This window comes from Ambystoma mexicanum, chromosome 1p (assembly GCF_040938575.1).
Source record: "Ambystoma mexicanum isolate Mex_15411 chromosome 1p, UKY_AmexF1_1, whole genome shotgun sequence".
Lineage (NCBI taxonomy): Eukaryota > Metazoa > Chordata > Amphibia > Caudata > Ambystomatidae > Ambystoma > Ambystoma mexicanum.
Window position 1 is genome coordinate 816629757 of NC_090921.1, and position 18741 is coordinate 816648497.

The 18741-nt window shown below is 44.1% G+C and overlaps 1 protein-coding gene across 1 annotated transcript in view; it reads left to right on the forward strand.

The window, feature by feature from the left end:
* Window positions 1–18741, forward strand: part of MTMR11 (myotubularin related protein 11) — a 367609-nt gene that overhangs the window by 266917 nt on the left and 81951 nt on the right. The window contains exons 10-11 of the mRNA XM_069652402.1: window positions 1244–1368; window positions 6698–6770. Coding sequence (XP_069508503.1) covers window positions 1244–1368; window positions 6698–6770 — 198 coding nt within the window. The remainder of the gene's footprint in view (window positions 1–1243; window positions 1369–6697; window positions 6771–18741) is intronic.

Below are 18741 nucleotides of genomic sequence, written 5' to 3' on the forward strand. Positions count from 1 at the left end.
TTGGCCAGTATTCTAGCAGCGATATCAAGCAGTTGCAATGTATGCCTAGCACTTGGGGGAAGGGCTGCTACGGCCCCACAAGGCATCATTCACTGTTGCTCTGCAACACATTATTTTGGGTGACCGGCTGTCAGTGGGGGACCCACATCCAAACACAGATTACAGATATGCACAATTGAGGGTCACGCAGTCAGTGAATGCCCGTTTTCCCAGGCTTGTTTATTGTGCGAACACTTGGGTTGGAAAGGTCGTTTTGGCACACGGCTGATTTGTTCAATTTCTCACGCATGGGATACCTTGCTTGGGGTCAACTCCAGCCCTTAGTGGCTTGCAGTCACCAGTGGGGCCTCGATATACCCAGGAATCCACTTGTGGTGAATCTAAATGGAAACCACATATAGGCTCTGGGAGAAGCTTAAAAACCGAACACAATTGTGGTCCTCGAGGACATGAGATGCACACCTTTTCCTGCCATTCAGTGGTTCTGAGCTCAAAGATGATCTAAACCGAGAAATGTTCCTAATGAACATTTCTGGAGTTTTTCTACCAAATAATAATATTGTAGGTTAACCCCATGCAAGTCTTACTGAAGTCTCTGGAGCCTCAGACCCTTAATTGAGACTTTCTTATCATGAGTGGGATCTCACCAAAAGAGATTAAAGTTAATAGTTTTTTTTAGAGCTGTGAGAGGACCTTACAATATCCGGGCCAGAAAGATAGCTCAGCATGTTGAGTGCTTGCTGCTGTGGTCTGTGTGGGATCTGAAGGTCATAAGTACGGAACCGGGCAAGGCCAACTCAGCCTTTCATCCTTACGAGGTCTATAAATGAGTACCAACTATGTGTGTTAATTGTATGATTGTTTTCCTATAGACAGCGCTTTGGCAAAAGCACTACATGAATAACAAATCATTATCCTACCACTGCAACATCCCTTTTCCACTTCGAGATTTTCCTTTCACAATTCATTGGATATGCCCCGCATGTCAAAGTGGTTCTCTTGAAGTTATCCAAAACTGCAATTCCCAGAATGCATTAGTCTGAATGGAAGCTCACGGTTGGAAAAATGCTGTGCCAAATGCATGGAGACATCTGCACACCATGGGCCTGATTCACAAAGCGTTTTCCAATAAGTGCCTTCCATTGAAAAAACGCTTTGCGAATCAGGCCGCCTGCCTTTATTATCACAAACACAGAGAAGACAAGTTAGTCTTTTTTTTTGTCCACATTTTTCCTGTTTCTAGGTCCGTGGAAAGGCTGATGTTTGCCAACCATTCCCAGTGTGTGATAGTGGACACGGCCGATGAGCTCCCCGGCATCTCCGACATCCAGCTCTCCTACCTGAAGCTGCGCAGCCTTTGTATGAATGGTAAGGATAGGACTACTTTCAGTTGCACCTCTCATGGCCATCTCCTATGATGGGACCACCTAGAACCACCAGCGCCTGGAGCCAGCTCTCTGTCAACATGCGAGTCGACCCCTCGCTTCTTCAGTTCAGCAAGGAGCTCAAGATCCTCCTCTTCAATTACTGGCTCTTCCCTAACACCTGGGCCCACACACCCTCCACTGCCCGCCCTACCCAGACTGGGTGATCTGCTCCCCACTGCTTCCTCCCCTGGTTGCTTGTAGATCCCTTGCTACCACACTGTCCGCCCTCCCCTCTGCTTTGCCTAGCTCTGCACTACTTTGTTCCTCTGCCCCCCTCACTGTGTTCTTTCCCCGCGCTCCGTTGCTTCTCGAAGCTCGGCCCACGCTCAATAAATACCCTTATAATAGTAATGGAACTTTCTGGAATAGAATACACTAGTGATGAAAGTACATCACACTGCATCGGTGGGTGCTCGAACACTGAGAGAATGCGAGGCCATCTCTAAGGCTGGAAGTGAAAAGGTCTGGCCTCCACCTGTAGGGACCTTTGTTATGTTTTACTGCATCAAGATTTACAGTATGGATTGGGCTGCTTTTTTGATAGAATATGATAGGTTATTTATAACTCGCTTAATACCCAGAGGTTTCTAAGTGCGGACGCAGGGATCAAACCTGTGTTGCTCCGACGTCTTGCTTCCAAGGCAAGCAGTTTGCCGCTGATCTATCTTCCTGAGACAGCTTGGAGGTAGTAGTTGCAGCTTCTGGAAATGATTTTGAACCCAGGCTGAATAAGTTAATACAAATCATGACATTAACGATGACTACATTTTGTCTAGAAATGGTAGAAAGGCTTAGTAAGTGACTACTGTAGGAAGAATGTTGGGCGATTGAAATTGATGATTGTGTTCTTAGATTTCAAGAAAATCTGCAAAGGTTGCATGTATGCGTCATTTAGTATCTTTTAATGGACCATTCATGAGCTACATGTACGGATGCCAGGAATGGGAGAAAGGTGACCTGGGTGGACGCGGTGTATTTTTCCACTCTAGTAACTGTGTTACGAACAATCACAGGAGTGCATGTTGGCCCTGTGCCATTTTATCTTAAAGTTGCCCTTTGTTCGTTCCCTGTGTTTATGTAATGAAAGGGCGGAGGGAGGAGATGCCCCATCTAGTGGCTAATTTGCTGTCTGGAAAATCGCTGGCCTCCGCTGGTCTCTCCTTTCTTCGTTTCATTTACTTGGCCACTTAGTCTGGAGCGCAATGCTATATCAAAAAGCTGCACAGTGCCCTACCAGCAAACAATCCAAAGTAGATTGCTTGCAGATATAACGGGGCCAGGCGGAAACAGAAAGCAAAATAGGACGAATCAGATTATATCACATGACTTTGCTGAAACAGAGAAAAGGAGGAAGCTATTGTGGAAAGTTAAATCAAATGACAGAGGGTGCAAATCGTCCAATTTTCTGATGGTAGTCGCCCTAACAGTATTTTGAAGATGAAGAAGGTAGCATTTCCTCACACTCATCAAAGACCACACAAAATAACACCCAAACATATCCACCCCAAAACAGCAAAGGACCAACTTTTAGAAAGTTAAGAGGTCATAGAACTTCAATCTTCCTGCTGACAGGCCTAATCTTTTAGACGTCTTTTCAGATGACAGAGTGCCCAGGCCAAGCTGGGCAGCGCCATTTGCAATTGAGCACCCTTAACCTTCGGGGATTTGCCGTTTATCCACTCCTGAATATACTGCAGTATGGCAATTTACAACTGGCACTGGAGCGATGAACCTGTGCAAGGTTTTAGAGTTCAAGCAGTTCAAAAAGATACTCCATTGCCCAATTGCCACAGTAGGCTTGGGATTCTAATCTGTATTTAGGACTCATTTATATCCATTTAAATTGATCTAACTTCTTAATGTGGCAAAGGATTTGTATTGCACAATTTATGCACTTTGAGGCTTATGCAGAAGGTTATGCATACTTACAAGTAACCTCCTGGCAGTGTTGCTATTTAGATAGTACCAGGGCCTAACCCAGTAGCACCAGGTGATCTGTTTGTAAAAAGGGTGAATATCTTAAAATGGTTTCTAAGGGGCAAATGAGCCGTTTTAATTACAGGATCAGCCAAGGGCTTGAAGGGTTGTCTAAGATCACCTTCAGCTTCGGGAGTGATGCCACTGGACAGAGGCAGAACCCACATGACCCCCTCACTTGAATGGATTCATTCAAGCCTACACATGCCCGGAGCAGGGCTTTAGCCTTACCACAGTGTAAATGTAGCCCATTTTCCAGCATCACACCACTTCCAGACAACCGCTGCCTCATTGCTATCATAGTCCCGTGGGATTTCCAACCGAATCAATGTCACTAAGCTGACTCCAAAGGATGCCGCTGTCGATTGCTTGGGTCCTGGCTCTCTTACACCTTATAAACAATACATGTGATGAAGCCAAACCTCGAGGGGCCCCACATGTAGGAAAGGTAATAGGGAAAAGAAATTACACACTGAAATTTGCGGCCCTCCACTTCAGACAAAATAATGGATCCATACCCATCCAGACATTGCTCCATATTATAATTTTGTGCTTTGTGTATGTGATCCTCGGCCAGTTACCCTACAATACCCTTATCCACCAAAAGTAGCAGAAAAAAGATGAACAATGCTATTATGTATTATGTAAAAAGTGGGAAACTACTTTTCATAAATTTGGACTGCATCTCTTTGAATAAAGAATGTTACACCGCAGACTCATGTTTGCACCTGTTTCTTTTTTTATCTATTAACGGAAAAAAGAGTGCATTACCAGGAAACGTAAGCAAAAATCCCAGAAAGACTTCTATGATGGAAAACGATTATAATTACCCTGTATTGGTGCTTATTTAATCCTATGTTTGCAATACTTTGGAATATAGTTGATAGAACTGTTGTATTGCAGAAGATAAGAATTAATGACACCCGAAGGAAATACAAACAAGCGATTTTCATTGCTAAAAAGAAGTTTCTGAACAAACAGATGGGATGGCTGACAATAATTCTAGGAAATTGTTTCTAACAATAAAATCTTTCCTGAATTCTGCTGCGGCCGATAATGGCATCCATATTACTCATTAATATTATGGGGCGTTGAGCAATCATTTTGTATCCAAAATCTCGGATATTGAAATTAACATATCTTCAGGCTTGATGATAAAAACATCTCATAGAACTCCTGTAATATACCTAAACCTTGGTCAGATTCAAATCTGTCTAGGTTCAACAATGTCAGAGTGCAGCAAATCTCTCTTTTAATTATAAACTTCATCCCACCATAAAACCTGAAGATCTTCTAGTTGACATTACGGCAAAGTTTTTGTCAAGTAAATTGCAGTGAGCATCGCTGTATTAATTAATAAATCTTGTGAATAGTCTCCTGTGTTTGCCCAATTTAAATCAGCCATTATTAAGCCATTTTTGAAAATAACCTTTTTGGAACCGCTAAACCTGAACAATTATTGTCCTGTGGCAGGTTACGATGGCATTCTAAAATTCTTGAACAGGTTGTATCATCACAGTCACAACTTTTTGTGGATAGCAACCTCATTCTGGATCAGTTTCAGTCTGATTTTCTCTCTAACCATGGGACTGAAACTCCCCTTCTTAAAGTTTGGGATGACATCCTCCAGCAAACTGATAAGGGGGGGCATGACCGTATTGGTCATGCGTGACTTGTCGGCAGCCTCCGACACAGTAAATCACAATATTCTCATCTACCAAATGGAACAACGTGCACGTCGCTCAGATCACACCTTAAAATCGGTCAGATCCTTTCTATCAGAAATAACTGAACAAGTGAAATTAGGTCAATACGTAAAACCTCTATACAACATCTTCTCCAAATATAACTTATTCTACCATTCCTATGCAGATGATACTCAAATCTACCTGGGAGCAAATGATCCCAAATCCAACTTGGATGCATTGACCATATGTCTCAACGAGTTTGGAAACTGGGTTTTTGAACACTTCCTTCAGTGAAATCCTAACACAATAGAGATTATACTTCTGGGTCCAAAACCGAAGTCTTTGGAGTTTATGAAAACGTGCCCTTCTCCTTTGTTATTTAATTTACTAATGGCATTCCCATATAAAGTAAACAACCTGTGCTTCTATTGGTGTCATGATTTGTATCGATTCCCAAATTAATTTTTTGGAAAAATCCTCCTTCTCAACATTCTGCCTTCTTCAATGAGGTATCACATTTCTGGACAACATTTTTTTGCCCGTAGTGTTTAGCTCATTCATTCATTTGAAAACAAACTTCTGTAATTCCCTCTCCTTGGGGATTCCAGATCATCAAAATAATTTCTTACAAAAAATTTCAAATGCAGCTATCCGCTTCATCGCACCATATTTCCCAATGTCGACAAATACTCGATTGCTTCCGTTTGGAGACAGGATTAAGTTTTAAGGTCTTATGTCTCACTTTTAAATGCCTGTACGTCCTGACTCCTCCCTAACTGGAAAATAAAATTGTTTGTTACCAGGCCACGAGAGGTCTGCACCCAAAAGACTATTTGTTGCTGACGATTCCAAAATCTAAGTTTAAACACAGAAGTGATCCAAGTTTTTTGGTCACGGCCCCTCGCCTTTGAAACAGCCTTCTATTCAAATTCGTTCCATCATTAATATTCTGGCTTTTTGCAAAGCTATTAACACCTGGCTTTTATGTTAACAGCGTGGGCTTTTTCGCATCTCTTTCAGGTGTCTTATTTGACATTAATAGAGCGAGTGTTTGCACCTTGATACAATTCATTTTATCTGCGGCTTGTTACAAATACAATAAACAGGAAAATCTGTAGAATTTTAAAACATTTTTTCAACGAAAGGGCAAGACCATCAGTTTATTGATTTAATATCATCAACTTTTGGATTGGTGGATGAGCTGGTACCAGTTGGTGCTGTCTATTTCCAATGAACAGTTTTCAGTAAGATGGAAAAAGTGCACAACTACCCAACTTGTAGTCATTTTGTGTCGTGCAAGGCTTCCCTTGAACTGACATTGTTTCTCACTCTCTCTTTTTCCACTGCTTCTAACTCCTCGATCTGGCTCACCCACCAAGTGTATTCTTTTTGCTTCATTTTCCTAATCTCTTTCTTGGTCTACAGCTCCTTCTGATCACCCAGCCTCCTGCCCTACCTAACCTCTTACTCCTTTCACACTGAACACCTTTGTGAACCTTCTGCCTCTTGTCCCTTGCTCTGTCTCCTACTCTCTCAGTGACCGCTTTGTGATCACCATTGAGAAAGGTTGAGCCTGTATCATTGTGCTGATGCTATTCTTTGCAGAGATCTCTATAACTGCGTCTGATGAGAGGTGGCTCTCCAGTCTTGAAGGGACGCGCTGGCTGGATTATGTCAGGTAAGGGACCAAATGCTTAGGCTTGGTATGTATATTACAGCTTACTGTATATTGTTGTTTAATGACGCTTGTCTCTGTAAACCTTGTATTACCAAAGTATCTACTCTCTTACTCAAATGTTTAAAAACTCCTGCTACATGGGTTTCGTAAACTCTATGTGCACAGGCTGCAATATACGTGTCTCTAAGTTGTCCTCCAAACAAGTAATATGCTAGAGCAAGCCTATCGCCAGATAATGCTGATGTGAGCTCGTTCAGTGCAGCCACTGTTCACTGCTTTACAAATCATCTGTGTGTGTTACTGGTGATCACACAAGCCTCATCTTAGAGCTACCTTCCCTCCTCCAGGAGGATAGGATTGTTCAATGAGTTTTTTGTATAGCACAAATTGCAAACTGAATTGCCTCTTGGCACTTGGGAGAAATTAGGACTGTAGTGTGCTAAAGGGGACCTCCCCTGTGCGTAGGAACTGGGTTGAAGAACAATGAACTATACATGAGTGTTCCTAGGCAATAGCTGCTAATGAATCGCAATAACTCTAGGCTGTGGATTTGGTGCTGTTGAAAGATGCTCCATGGGGAGCACTGGAGTCAGAAGTACTCTACAGCAATGCAAGCATCTCATATTGATCCAAAGTGCAAATCTCTCACACTGCCCAACGGGGCAAACCTCTCACACAGCCCACCAGTACTTGCATTTCGCACAGACCACCAGGGCAAACATCTCATGCATCCCAACAGTACTACTTTCTCACACAGCGGACCATTGTGGTCCTCTCACACCGCCCCCAACAATGCAAACCTCTGAGGCAAATCACCAGTGCCAGCTTCTCACACTTCCAGCCACTTCAAGGTCATCACAGATGAGAGCACGAGAGCGAGCTACTCGCCCTGGCCGCCAAGGCAGGCTTGGGAGTACATACGTCTGTGGTCTTCTGCTTCCAGAGGAGTTTCAAATGGTGCCATTGTGCATTCAGCATGGATACTGTAACTGCCTTGGAAGGCTGCATGTTTCTGTTCTGCAGACCCTGAGAGAGAGTTGTTTACTCATCAGGGCATCCTTCGGAGTAGTGGTGAATACTGGCAGAGAACAGTGCCAGTGACGAGCATCCTGGCAAGGAGTCTTTGTGAGGATGCAAAGGTGAAAGCAGTCATTGGACCCTTCATACTCCCTGGTGAAGCATTCCCATTCAGTGGGTTCACACTAAACCAGAATGCCTCACTCACAAACCCTAATTAAAGACGCTGGGCTACTAGTAGACCCTCCTTGGCACCTGGAAAGAGTGTGACGTCTGCACGCCATCGCTGTTTATAAAAGATTACATTGTGCCGGAATATACCATGACCTGTTGGAAAAACTCCAACCTGGTTGAAAAACCCCAAAAGCCTAAAGTCTGCATGATGGCAGTGTGTGCTGAAATGTCTGTGCATGAACATTTAACTGCAGACTTTAAGTAGGTGGGATTTTACAACCCACTTTCAAAGTCTGAACCCTAACTTAAATGTTTGGGCGGCTCCGCTCATATTTCCACCACCAGGTATGTTATCTAAGCTGCTGGGACGTTACTCTGGGTCCATCCTTCCCCCACTGAATGCCAAGCCCCAACATTCAGCGGAAGAAGCTAGCAACCAAGGCCGCCCTGCGTGCAGGAGAAACTCAACATGTGAAAACAGACATCTGGGAGCTGCATTCATCTGGCCCCTGCAGAAGCAAAGTGGCTGCCGTAGAAAGCTTGACTTGGGCAAATGCCTCATACGGATGCACTCAAGTGTGTCGGAAGCTGGACAGAGCCTCAAGATTGGACTCAGTTCCTTTCCCTGACCTGACAACAGTTTACCCTACCCTTCACATTTTTGGAGTCCTGCCTAATATTTCTCATCACCACCTACTGTAGCCAAGCTCTTGAGAAGTTGTTGTCCGTATGTATTTATCAGGTCTTATTTGGTGCAAACCTGGGAGGGAGGCAATGAAAAACGGTTTAAAAAGGCATAGAGCAACATGATACAATATGGATAGACTTAGAAGGATAAACTATTAAGTATACAGTTCGAAGGCGATGGAGAGAAGCGGCATAGAGAGTTCCGATCAGGGGATACAGTCTAGGGAACTATTGATGGACCCGGTTTGGGTTAGGGAGGATCCACTTGGAGCTATATTTCTGTAAGTTTCAAACGATCGGACCAGTCCAACTGTACTGTTGGATTCATGGATCTGTGATCCTCTGTTGTGCAGCGATCTGCCTGAGAGAGGAAGCAAAGGTGCTCCCTTGCAATGCCCCACAAGACACCAAGATGCCAAATGATTAATCACGTCCTCACACATGTTTCCCACCTTGTTATAGCAATATTTTCCGACTTTGAATTCTAATTAGAGTCATTTACTTCGATTTTCAATAATAATTAGTTGGACTTAATCAGGAGAAAACTTCCATCAGAGAAGCCGTTCCTGTATTGGGGGCCCACTGAACAGGTGCCCAATCAAAATGCTAAATAGATGTGCCGGCTTCACATCGAAGCCAGGCGGCCATCACAAGAAAACAGGGTGTGGGGTGAATATGAAGATTTTATTGTGAGGTTTGGGATTTTCAGGAAGAGTTTTACTTATTGGTAAACTTTCTGCTTACTTTTTAGGAATTACTAGACTTTGGTTTTCTTAAAACCTATTTTCATCATGAATTGCAAGGTCTGCGCATTGCTTCCTGTATCTTCAATGCGGGGGTCACCTGTGTAACTTAATAAATTGCGCCACCCAGTTATGTGCCATATAAGGTGCCTCCAAGAAGGAAGGGTTGTCTTGCACTTAACCCCAGACATGTTACACAGATATTTAGAGGCGATCTAAACTGTGTGTGCTGTGCCTAGGATAAACGTTTGCTAATGCCAGGAGATATACCTCACAGAGCTTCCCACACTGCCCACTTTTGTGCATCAAACATGCTCCCATAAGGGGAGAATATTTAGGTTTAGCAGCTTTTCGACCTTAACATTTTTGCTGAGACTGCCAATAGTTGTGCCAGTTCAGTGTCACTTACAATGGGGGTATTGCGTGTACTAGAATGGACGCAGAATCTGAAGTTAAGCCGTGCAGCTTGGAGCAGAGATGTATGATTTGCGGGCTCAGTGGGGATGGGAGGAGAGCTTAAGTCGCTAACCTGCTACAGTAAAGCCTGAGATCAAGTTGTATCTGTGTACCTAGCATGGTTGAACAAAAGGAGCAGCCTGGACAGGCCGCTCTCCTTGTCTGCCAACACATTCTAGGGTTTGATAACAGTTGGCTTTATCAGCAATTAGCACTCTTGGCTGGTGCGTCCACCAATCAATTTGCTCAAAACCCAGGTTAAATCTTACAATACAAGCCCAGGTTTGGAGCAATCCGAGCAATGTAGACACCCGACGGCCATCTTCCCTCCTACTCCCTGCTCTTCCAGTCAACCTAGGGTGACCAGGTTTTGAAAATAAAAAAAAAACAGGACAGGCCACAAACATAAAAGTAGGACTAGCGACACCATGCCATTGAACCCCCAACTGCCCCAGTCTCCCCCCTAACCCTTCAGCTCTCCCCTACAGGGTAGGACTGCAGTCACTGCACATTAAAATAAATACAATTTACAGCACATCTCTACTTCCATATAAACTGCAGATTCGGCTGTGACACTAAGGGCCTTATTCTCAGGAGTGTTTCATAATTACGTAATCCCATTGGAAAAGGCTCTGTATCAAAACCGTAAGGGGTGATAGGGGATCGACCCCCCCTGTCCCGAACCACAGAAGCCGAATAGATCGACCCTCCCACTGTGGTTGGCACGGGTGTCTGAATAGTAATATAACAGATAACCACGTGGCAGCCAATGGGGGGAAGACGGAGTTAGGGAAAAGGGGTGGACTGACAAAGGAAAGGAGGGGAGACAACATACAATTCACAATTCCTACGTACACCTACTCACCAGTCTGTATCCCTGTTCCTGAACACCACCTACTACAGACTCACAAGAACTCTACCTGAATATGCATATAAACGTAATTACTTAACATAGTACATCAGCTTTGGCATGAACACATATAAGCAGTAAGCGGGATGACACAAACAAGGGAGCTGCTCCCATATGAAATAGACATGAACACATGGCCCGAAGGGGCAGGCAAGCAACATAACAACATAAGCGCAGCCAACTGAGGACAGAACTCTGCACTCTGAATTCAGAGAATGGTACCCATGGTCCGGGCTATTTGCACAGTCATTTAGGTACTCCGAGCATGAAAACGTGATGTCTGTGGTAATTTTATATATATGAATATAATCACACTTAAGGCAAAGGTCTATTGCCCATCATAGACCCAAGAGTGAGCGTAGCGCTCATGTACTACGTCCACTCCAAACTTAAACACTTCCAACAAGGAATGGAATTTGACACCCTCGTGGAATAAACATGTAACAGAAAACAGAAGCACTTGTCTTGTTGTCCGGGTGCCTCGTGAACGCACCCGGACTTCCAGTAGTAGCGCCTTCAACCTCCGTGAACGAGACGTCCACTTCCGAGGAAACCACTGGTGCATGAATCTTCACATTGTGTAGAAAGGGTTCAGCGTGTTCGGCGCCAACGAGTATTGGAGCTAGCGCACCACTTACAAACCATGTCTCCACTCGAACGGCTACCGCGGGCCGCAGCGTGACTCCAAGCAAAATGGCGATCTCTCCTGTATCCTTCCTCCGTGAGCGAAACGCTGTGACCGCCCATGCTGTATAATCAACAATTATCAGCACCCGTGCACGGGCAGCCGGCGGTTTAGTACACGCCCCAATTACATGCAGCTGGCTAGTGGCGGGAGTCTGGAACTACATTCGCCCCAAAGCCTACTGGGTACTGTATTATACTCATTTCCTCTGATGTAGCCATCTGGGCTTGCCCCAGTTCGTATTTCTGACAGTACCTCCTCTCCCAGGGCCTCTCCCAGGACTCTTCCTGGGACCTGCTTTTTCAGGATGACGTGCATGAAACTGTCTTACCAAACGTGGGGCATGAACTGAACCAGCCGGCTCCCATGAACAGTCCTCCAGGCCGTACCCTGTCCATTGAATCAAGTACCATAATGTTTGGTGTCTTCGTCTGGAATCCAGGATTTTCTTGACTTCGTATTCAGTCTGTTCTCCCTTAATAATAGCAGGAGGCCTCTTTACACGTGTCCCAGGAACTGCGGGTTTAAGGACAGACACATGAAACACAGGATGTATTTTTAATGTAGCAGGCAATTTCAATTTAACAGCCACTGTTGACACACATTTTACAATTTCATAGGGACCGATAAATCTTGGTGCAAATTTATGCGACCCCACCATGGGTAAATTGCTTGTAGATAACCAAACTCTGTCACCTACATTATAGCTAGGTGGCCCACATCTTTTTTTATCTGCTTGTCTCTTATATTCCTCTTTTGCTTGTTGCAAATTATCTCTAGCCCTTTTTCTAATAGTCATAAGCCACTCTTTTCTTTCCTGCAATACTGGCAATGTTTCCACCTATGGTAGCCGTTCGGGCAACATATTTTGTACCTGTACATATAAACATTCATTAGGGGCCATGCCCAAGGAAGCATGTTCGGTATTGTTATAAGTGAACTCTGCTAGCCACAAAGCTTGCACCCATGAGTCTATTCCTTCATGCAAGTAACATCGTAAATACGTCTCCAAAGTTTGATTTACCCTCTCTGTTTGCCCATCAGTCTGAGGATGGTAACTGGTAGAAAATGCACACTCTATGCCCAATAAACGACTAAAAGCCCGCCAAATCTGGAGGTAAACTGCGAACCTCTGTCCGACACAATGCTTTGAGGCAATCCATGTAATCTAACAATGTGTTGCAGAAATAATTTCGCCAATTCACCCGCTCCTGGGATTCCCCGGCAAGGTACAAAATGGGCTTGTTTGGACAAATAATCTACTGTTACACAAATAGTATCATATTTGTTATCAGGAGGCAAGTCAGTTATAAAAGCCATTGAAATATGAGACCAAATCTTTTCCGGGGTAGGCAGTGGTTGCAGTAATCCTGCTTTCTTTACATGATCAGTCTTACTACGTATGCACGTCTCACATCTTTGAATGCATTTTATGGTATCTCGTCTCAAAGTGGGCCACCAAAAATACCTTTCTAACATCTCCTGTGTCTTTTTACCCCAGAATGTCCAGCCAATGGTGAATTATGGCACCAGTGTAATGCATTCGTCTGCAATGCAGGAGTCAACAAATATAACTTCCCTGCGTAGTAAGGAAGACCATCTCTGACAGTTTCTAGTGATCCTTTCCGCCCCCATTGTCCACTCTGTTGTTTCCTCATCTCTTGTTTTAGTTGCTGCAACAACCCATTAGTGATGGCTCCTACCACTCTTTCCACTGGCAGGATAGTTCCTACTTCTGTCACCATGCTTTCTGATTGTTGTTGCCTGGACAACGCATCGGCCTTACCATTTTTGTTTCCTGGCCTAAAAGTTACCAAGAAATCAAATTCGTTGAAGTATTGCGACCAGTGCAATTGTCTCTGGCTGAGGGTATGTGCTGTTTTAAAATATTGTAGATTTTTATGATCTGTCAGGACCACCACTTGATGTTTTTACCCCAACAAATAATGCCTCCACTCCAAAAATGCCGCACTAATAGCCAACAGTTCCTTATCAGTAATGGAATAGTTTTGCTCACAACTGGTTAGCTTTCTTGAATAAAATGCAACCGGGTGCCAAATGCCTTCCGCATCCTGTTGAGACAACACAGCCCCCACTGCAACATTAGAGGCGTCTGTCTCCACTTGATAAGGTCTTTCCGAATCTGGATGTCTCAACACGCGAGCAGACGTGAATGCGTCTTTCAATTCTTGGAACGCCTTCTCTGCTTCCGGAGACCAACAGAACCCTGATGATTTCTTTAACGATTTAGTAATTGGAGTAACCATTTGAGAAAAATTCACAATGAATCGTCTGTAAAAATTGGCAAACCCCAAAAATAACTGAATGTCTTTGACGCATTTAGGTACTGGCCACTCCAAAACTGCTTTCCTTTTTCTTGTCCATTACAATACCCAAAGGTGTTAATATGAATCCCAAGAATTCTACCTTTTTGGTATTGAATTCACATTTTTCCAATTTAACACACAACTCGTAGTCCTGCAATTTTTTCAACGCTCTCACATGATCTCGATGTTGAGCCTCAGAAGATGAGTAAATCAAAATATCATCAATATAAACAATAACAAAGATGTCCAAAAACTCACTCAACACTTCCTGCATAAAGTATTGAAACGCTGCAGGGGCATTACACAAACCAAAAGGCATAACCTAATACTCAAACAAACCAAACTTCGTCCTGAAAGCAGTCTTCCACTCATCTCCCTCCTTAACACGAATTAAATGATTTGCACCTCTCAAATCCAATTTCGTGTATACCACTGCTGATTTTACCTGATCCAGCAGTACTGAAATCAATGGCAATGGATACCTGTTTTTTATGGTTACTTTGTTCAAGGCTCTGTAATCAATACAGGTTCTGAGTGTACCCTCTTTCTTCGGCACAAAAAATAAAGGTGATGAGACAGGAGAAGTAGAATGCTTTATAAAGCCTTTAATCAACATATCATCCAAATATTCTCTTAAATGTTGATTCTCCTTCTCAGTTAATGCATAAATGCGGCTACATGGTAACTTGGCCCCAGGTTCCAATTCAATCACACAATCATATGAGCGATGAGGGGGCAACCTTTCAGCTCTCCCTTTGTCAGACACCCCGGCGAACTCCATGTATGGTTCTGGAATACCAGCAACTACAGAACCCACCTTTTGAATGTCAAATGCTTGATCTGCTAAAAACAGAGCTGGACCAATTTCTTCCTCCAAATGTTCTCCACATACTGCCTTTTCAAACTTCACCTCTCTCATGACCCAATTAATACTAGGGTTATGCTTTACCAACCAGGGCATACCTAGAATAAGTCCAAACTGAGGTGCTGCTATCAGGTCAAACACAATCTCTTCTACATGGCCTGATCCACACCACATCTGAAGTGGTTCAGTTTGTTGGCAAATAGGACCCAAAATCAAGGGAGACCCATCTACCGACTGTACCCCTTCCACCTGCACTTTCTCTCTCAAAGGTAAACCCAACCTCTTGGCCAAACTGATGTCCACAAAATTCCCTGTAGCGCCTGAATCCACCATTGCTGATACCAATTGTTTTGTACAAGCAAATAATAATGTTACCAATAAGTATACATGAGAATGATTCTTTGCTACCGTATTTGCTGCCCAACTGGGGAACTTGTTGAAAATAGGGCCCGACACCGGAGTTCCCCCTACGGCCGGCCCAATCCTTTTCCCGCCTCCACCTTGTTCCCTTCATTTTTCATTCCTCTCTTGGGTGTGTTGGGACATGTTCTGATATAATGACCTGGTTGTCCACAATACAAGCATAGATTATTAGCCTTGCGTTGTTCTTTTTCTGCCACTGACAATGGGCCCTTGACTCCCCCAATTTCCATCGGCTCTCCTTCGTTAGTCCTCATGCGTCTACCGTGCGTGAATCGTGCAAAAAGTACCACCTTGGGTCTCTTCTTGTCTCCCTTTCTCTCATTCATACGGTGATCTCATCTCAATGCCAAATCAATCATAGCGGTACAAGAGGCAGGTTGTGGTTCGACTTGTGCCATAGCATCTTTTAGTTCTTCTTTCAATCCCTGATAAAACAATACAGTCTGCTTATTCTCTGGCCAATCTGTTAAACTGAGTGACATAAAATACCAAATCTCGCGTTCCCTGTTTTAATGCCAGTAATTCCTTATCTTGGGCCAAAGAAATTTCTCTACGATCAAACAGTCGTCCAAATTCTGCCAAGAACCCATCCCAGTTATACAATAATGGGTCCTCTTTTTGTACTAATGGCGTGGCCCAGGCTGCAGCATCCCCTGTTAGATATGAGATTACAAATGCGGTTCTGGCCTGGATGGATTCAAAGGCCGAAGGTTTACACAGAAATGTAATCTGCATTGTGTTAAGAATGTCATAAACTTCCTGGGGTCACCAGCAAATCGTTCTGGGGCCGCCAAAGGTGCACTACTTGGCTGCTGTACTATCACTGTGGACGTGCTTTCGGCACTACTCCCTCTGGATGGACCGGCAGTCTCCAAGGGAGTCCTCTGAGCTACCAAACCTTGCACCTGAGTTTTCAAAATGTCTGACTCCTGTCTTGCATATACCAGTTCCCCTTGAATGTCCTGCAAAGCTTTTAGCACTTCTGCTAAAGAGGGAGGATTCAAATCCATTTGGCCTGGGTGGTTCAGTTACCCCAATAGGGGGCTGATAATTCTGTCAAAACCGTAAGGGATGATAGGGGATCGACCCCTCTCCCGAACCACAGAAGCTGAATAGATCGTCCTTCCCACCGTGGTTGGCACGGGCGTTTGAATAGCAATATAACAGATAACCACGTGGCAGCCAATGGGGGGAAGACGGAGTTAGGGAAAGGGGGTGGACTGACAAAGGAAAGGAGGGAAGACAACATACAAGTCACAATTCCTACGTACACCTACTCACCAGTCTGTATCCCTGATCCTGAACACCACCTACTACAGACTCACAAGAACTCTACCTGAATATGCATATAAACGTAATTGCTTAACATAGTACATCAGCTTTGGCATGGACACATATAAGCAGTAAGCAGGATGACACAAACAAGGGAGCTGCTCCCATATGAAATGGACATGAACACATGGCCCGAAGGGGCAGGCAAGCAACATACAACATAAGCGCAGCCAACTGAGGACAGAACTCTGCACTCTGAATTCAGAGAATGGTACCCATGGTCTGGGCTATTTGCACAGTCATTTAGGTACTCCGAGCATGAAAACGTGATGTGCCTGGTAATTTTATATATATGAATATAATCACACTTAAGGGAAAGGTCTATTGCCCATCATAGAACCAAGAGTGAGCGTAGCGTTCATGTACTACGTCCACTCCAAACTTAAACACTTCCAACAAGGAATGGGATTTGACACCCTCGTGGAATAAACATGTAACAGAAAACAGAAGCACTTATCTTGTTGTCCGGGTGCCTCGTGAGTGCACCGGGACTTGCAGTAGTAGCGCCTTCAACCTCCATGAACAAGACGTCCACTGCCGAGGAAACCACCGGTGCATGAATCTTCACACCGTGTAGAAAGGGTTCACCGTGTTCGGTGCCAACGAGTAATGGAGCTAGCGCACCACTTACAAACCGTGTCTCCACTCGAACGGCGGCCGCGGGCCGCAGCGTGACTCCAAGCAAAATGACGACCTCTCCTGCATCCTTCCTCCGAGAGCGAAACGCTGTGACCGCCCGTGCTGTATAATCAACAATTATCAGCACCCGTACACGGGCGGCCGGCGGTTTAGTAAACGCCCCAATTACATGCAGCTGGCTAGTGGCGGGAGTCTGGAACTACATTCACCCCAAAGCCTACTGGGTACTGTAGTTTTATACTCATTTCCTCTGATATAGCCGTCTGGGCTTGCCCCAGTTCGTATTTCTGACACTCTGAGACTCAGGCCCTAAGCATGCTAAAAACAAGAGAGCTTTTCCTTTGATTTTTATTACAGGCTTTGCAATGAGTGTTCCTTTATCACTCCTGTGGTGCAATCAGTAAATGCAGGTGGCATTGAATAGAAGGTTTGGGGTTCGAGCCTACTTTGGGGTGGAAGAGACAAATCTAATAACAAAGCAAGCAAACTGCTTATTATCAATTAATGTTAACTTGATTTATTGCATCTCTACAGTGGTTACCAACCCTTTCCTAAAAACGGGACAGGGTTTTTAAATAAAAGAAATCTCTCGGCACAGGAGGACAGGGGCCTAATTCCAGGATGGTCATGGCAAAACCAGGACGTCTGGTCACCATACGTCAGCCACCCCCGCCCCCCCACTCAACTGATTTGGTGGCAGAGCCACCTTGCCGTGCCTCACCCTCCACCCACGGTTGCTATGGAAATAGAAGAGGAGCTTTGCACAGCGCCCTAAATCTATTTCCATGATTGCTATGTTAGCCATGTTAGGTGAGGATGCCTTTGTGTGAATCAACAGGTCATGCTCACTGCGATCCGTTGATTCGCACAAATGTATTGATGTTCGTTCCCGAGAGTTGACCAAAATAGCAATAACCCCTTGTTCTGAGGGCTTCACTGGATGTTAATGCGCCAGATCCCAGCGTGAATACTGTCGCTTTGCTCAGTCCTAAAACTGGGACCCCAATGAAAATCCCCGAATGGGTGCTTATTGCTATAGTAAAATGGCTTAAGCAAGTTAAAAGGTTCACTGATAAGATTGGTTTCTGATCTGCACATTGTAGGTTTGAACTGAGGCAGGGCTAACTCAAACTTTTATCCTGCTGAAGTTAATGAATTTGAGTTACAATTTCTATGACAGTAGATCGTTGGGTACTTCCCTATTTTTTGTTTTCGGGGATCAGTCCCAAAATGGGAAGGATACAGACTATGAGCCTGATTCATGGAATTATTTGTGTGAAAAGCGCAGATTTGCGCGCCTTTCTGCCTGAAAATCCCTGTTTGAAGTATGGGGATTTTCGGGCAGAAATGCGTGCAAATCTGCGTTTATCACGCAAAAAAATTCCATGAATCAGGCTATATGTATAATAAAAGGAAGACTGATTACCCCCCTCTTTATCCGTTTGATTGGGTTTGTGCACCGCTCAATAACCTTTGAACTTTTTGGTCATTCACATTATACTTATAACCCGTTTTCTTTACAAAAATAGTTTATTCATTATTTTGAAACACAAATAAAAACAAAAAGTACTTGTAATAAAAAGATATTTCAAGGTGGGGTTAGTACGTGACGTGAGTCCTTAAATAGCATATACAATACTTTTGATAGGACAAATGACAAGCTAAAGCAGTTGTGTTTCTTATAACATACTTTTTCTTGATAGTTTATAATAG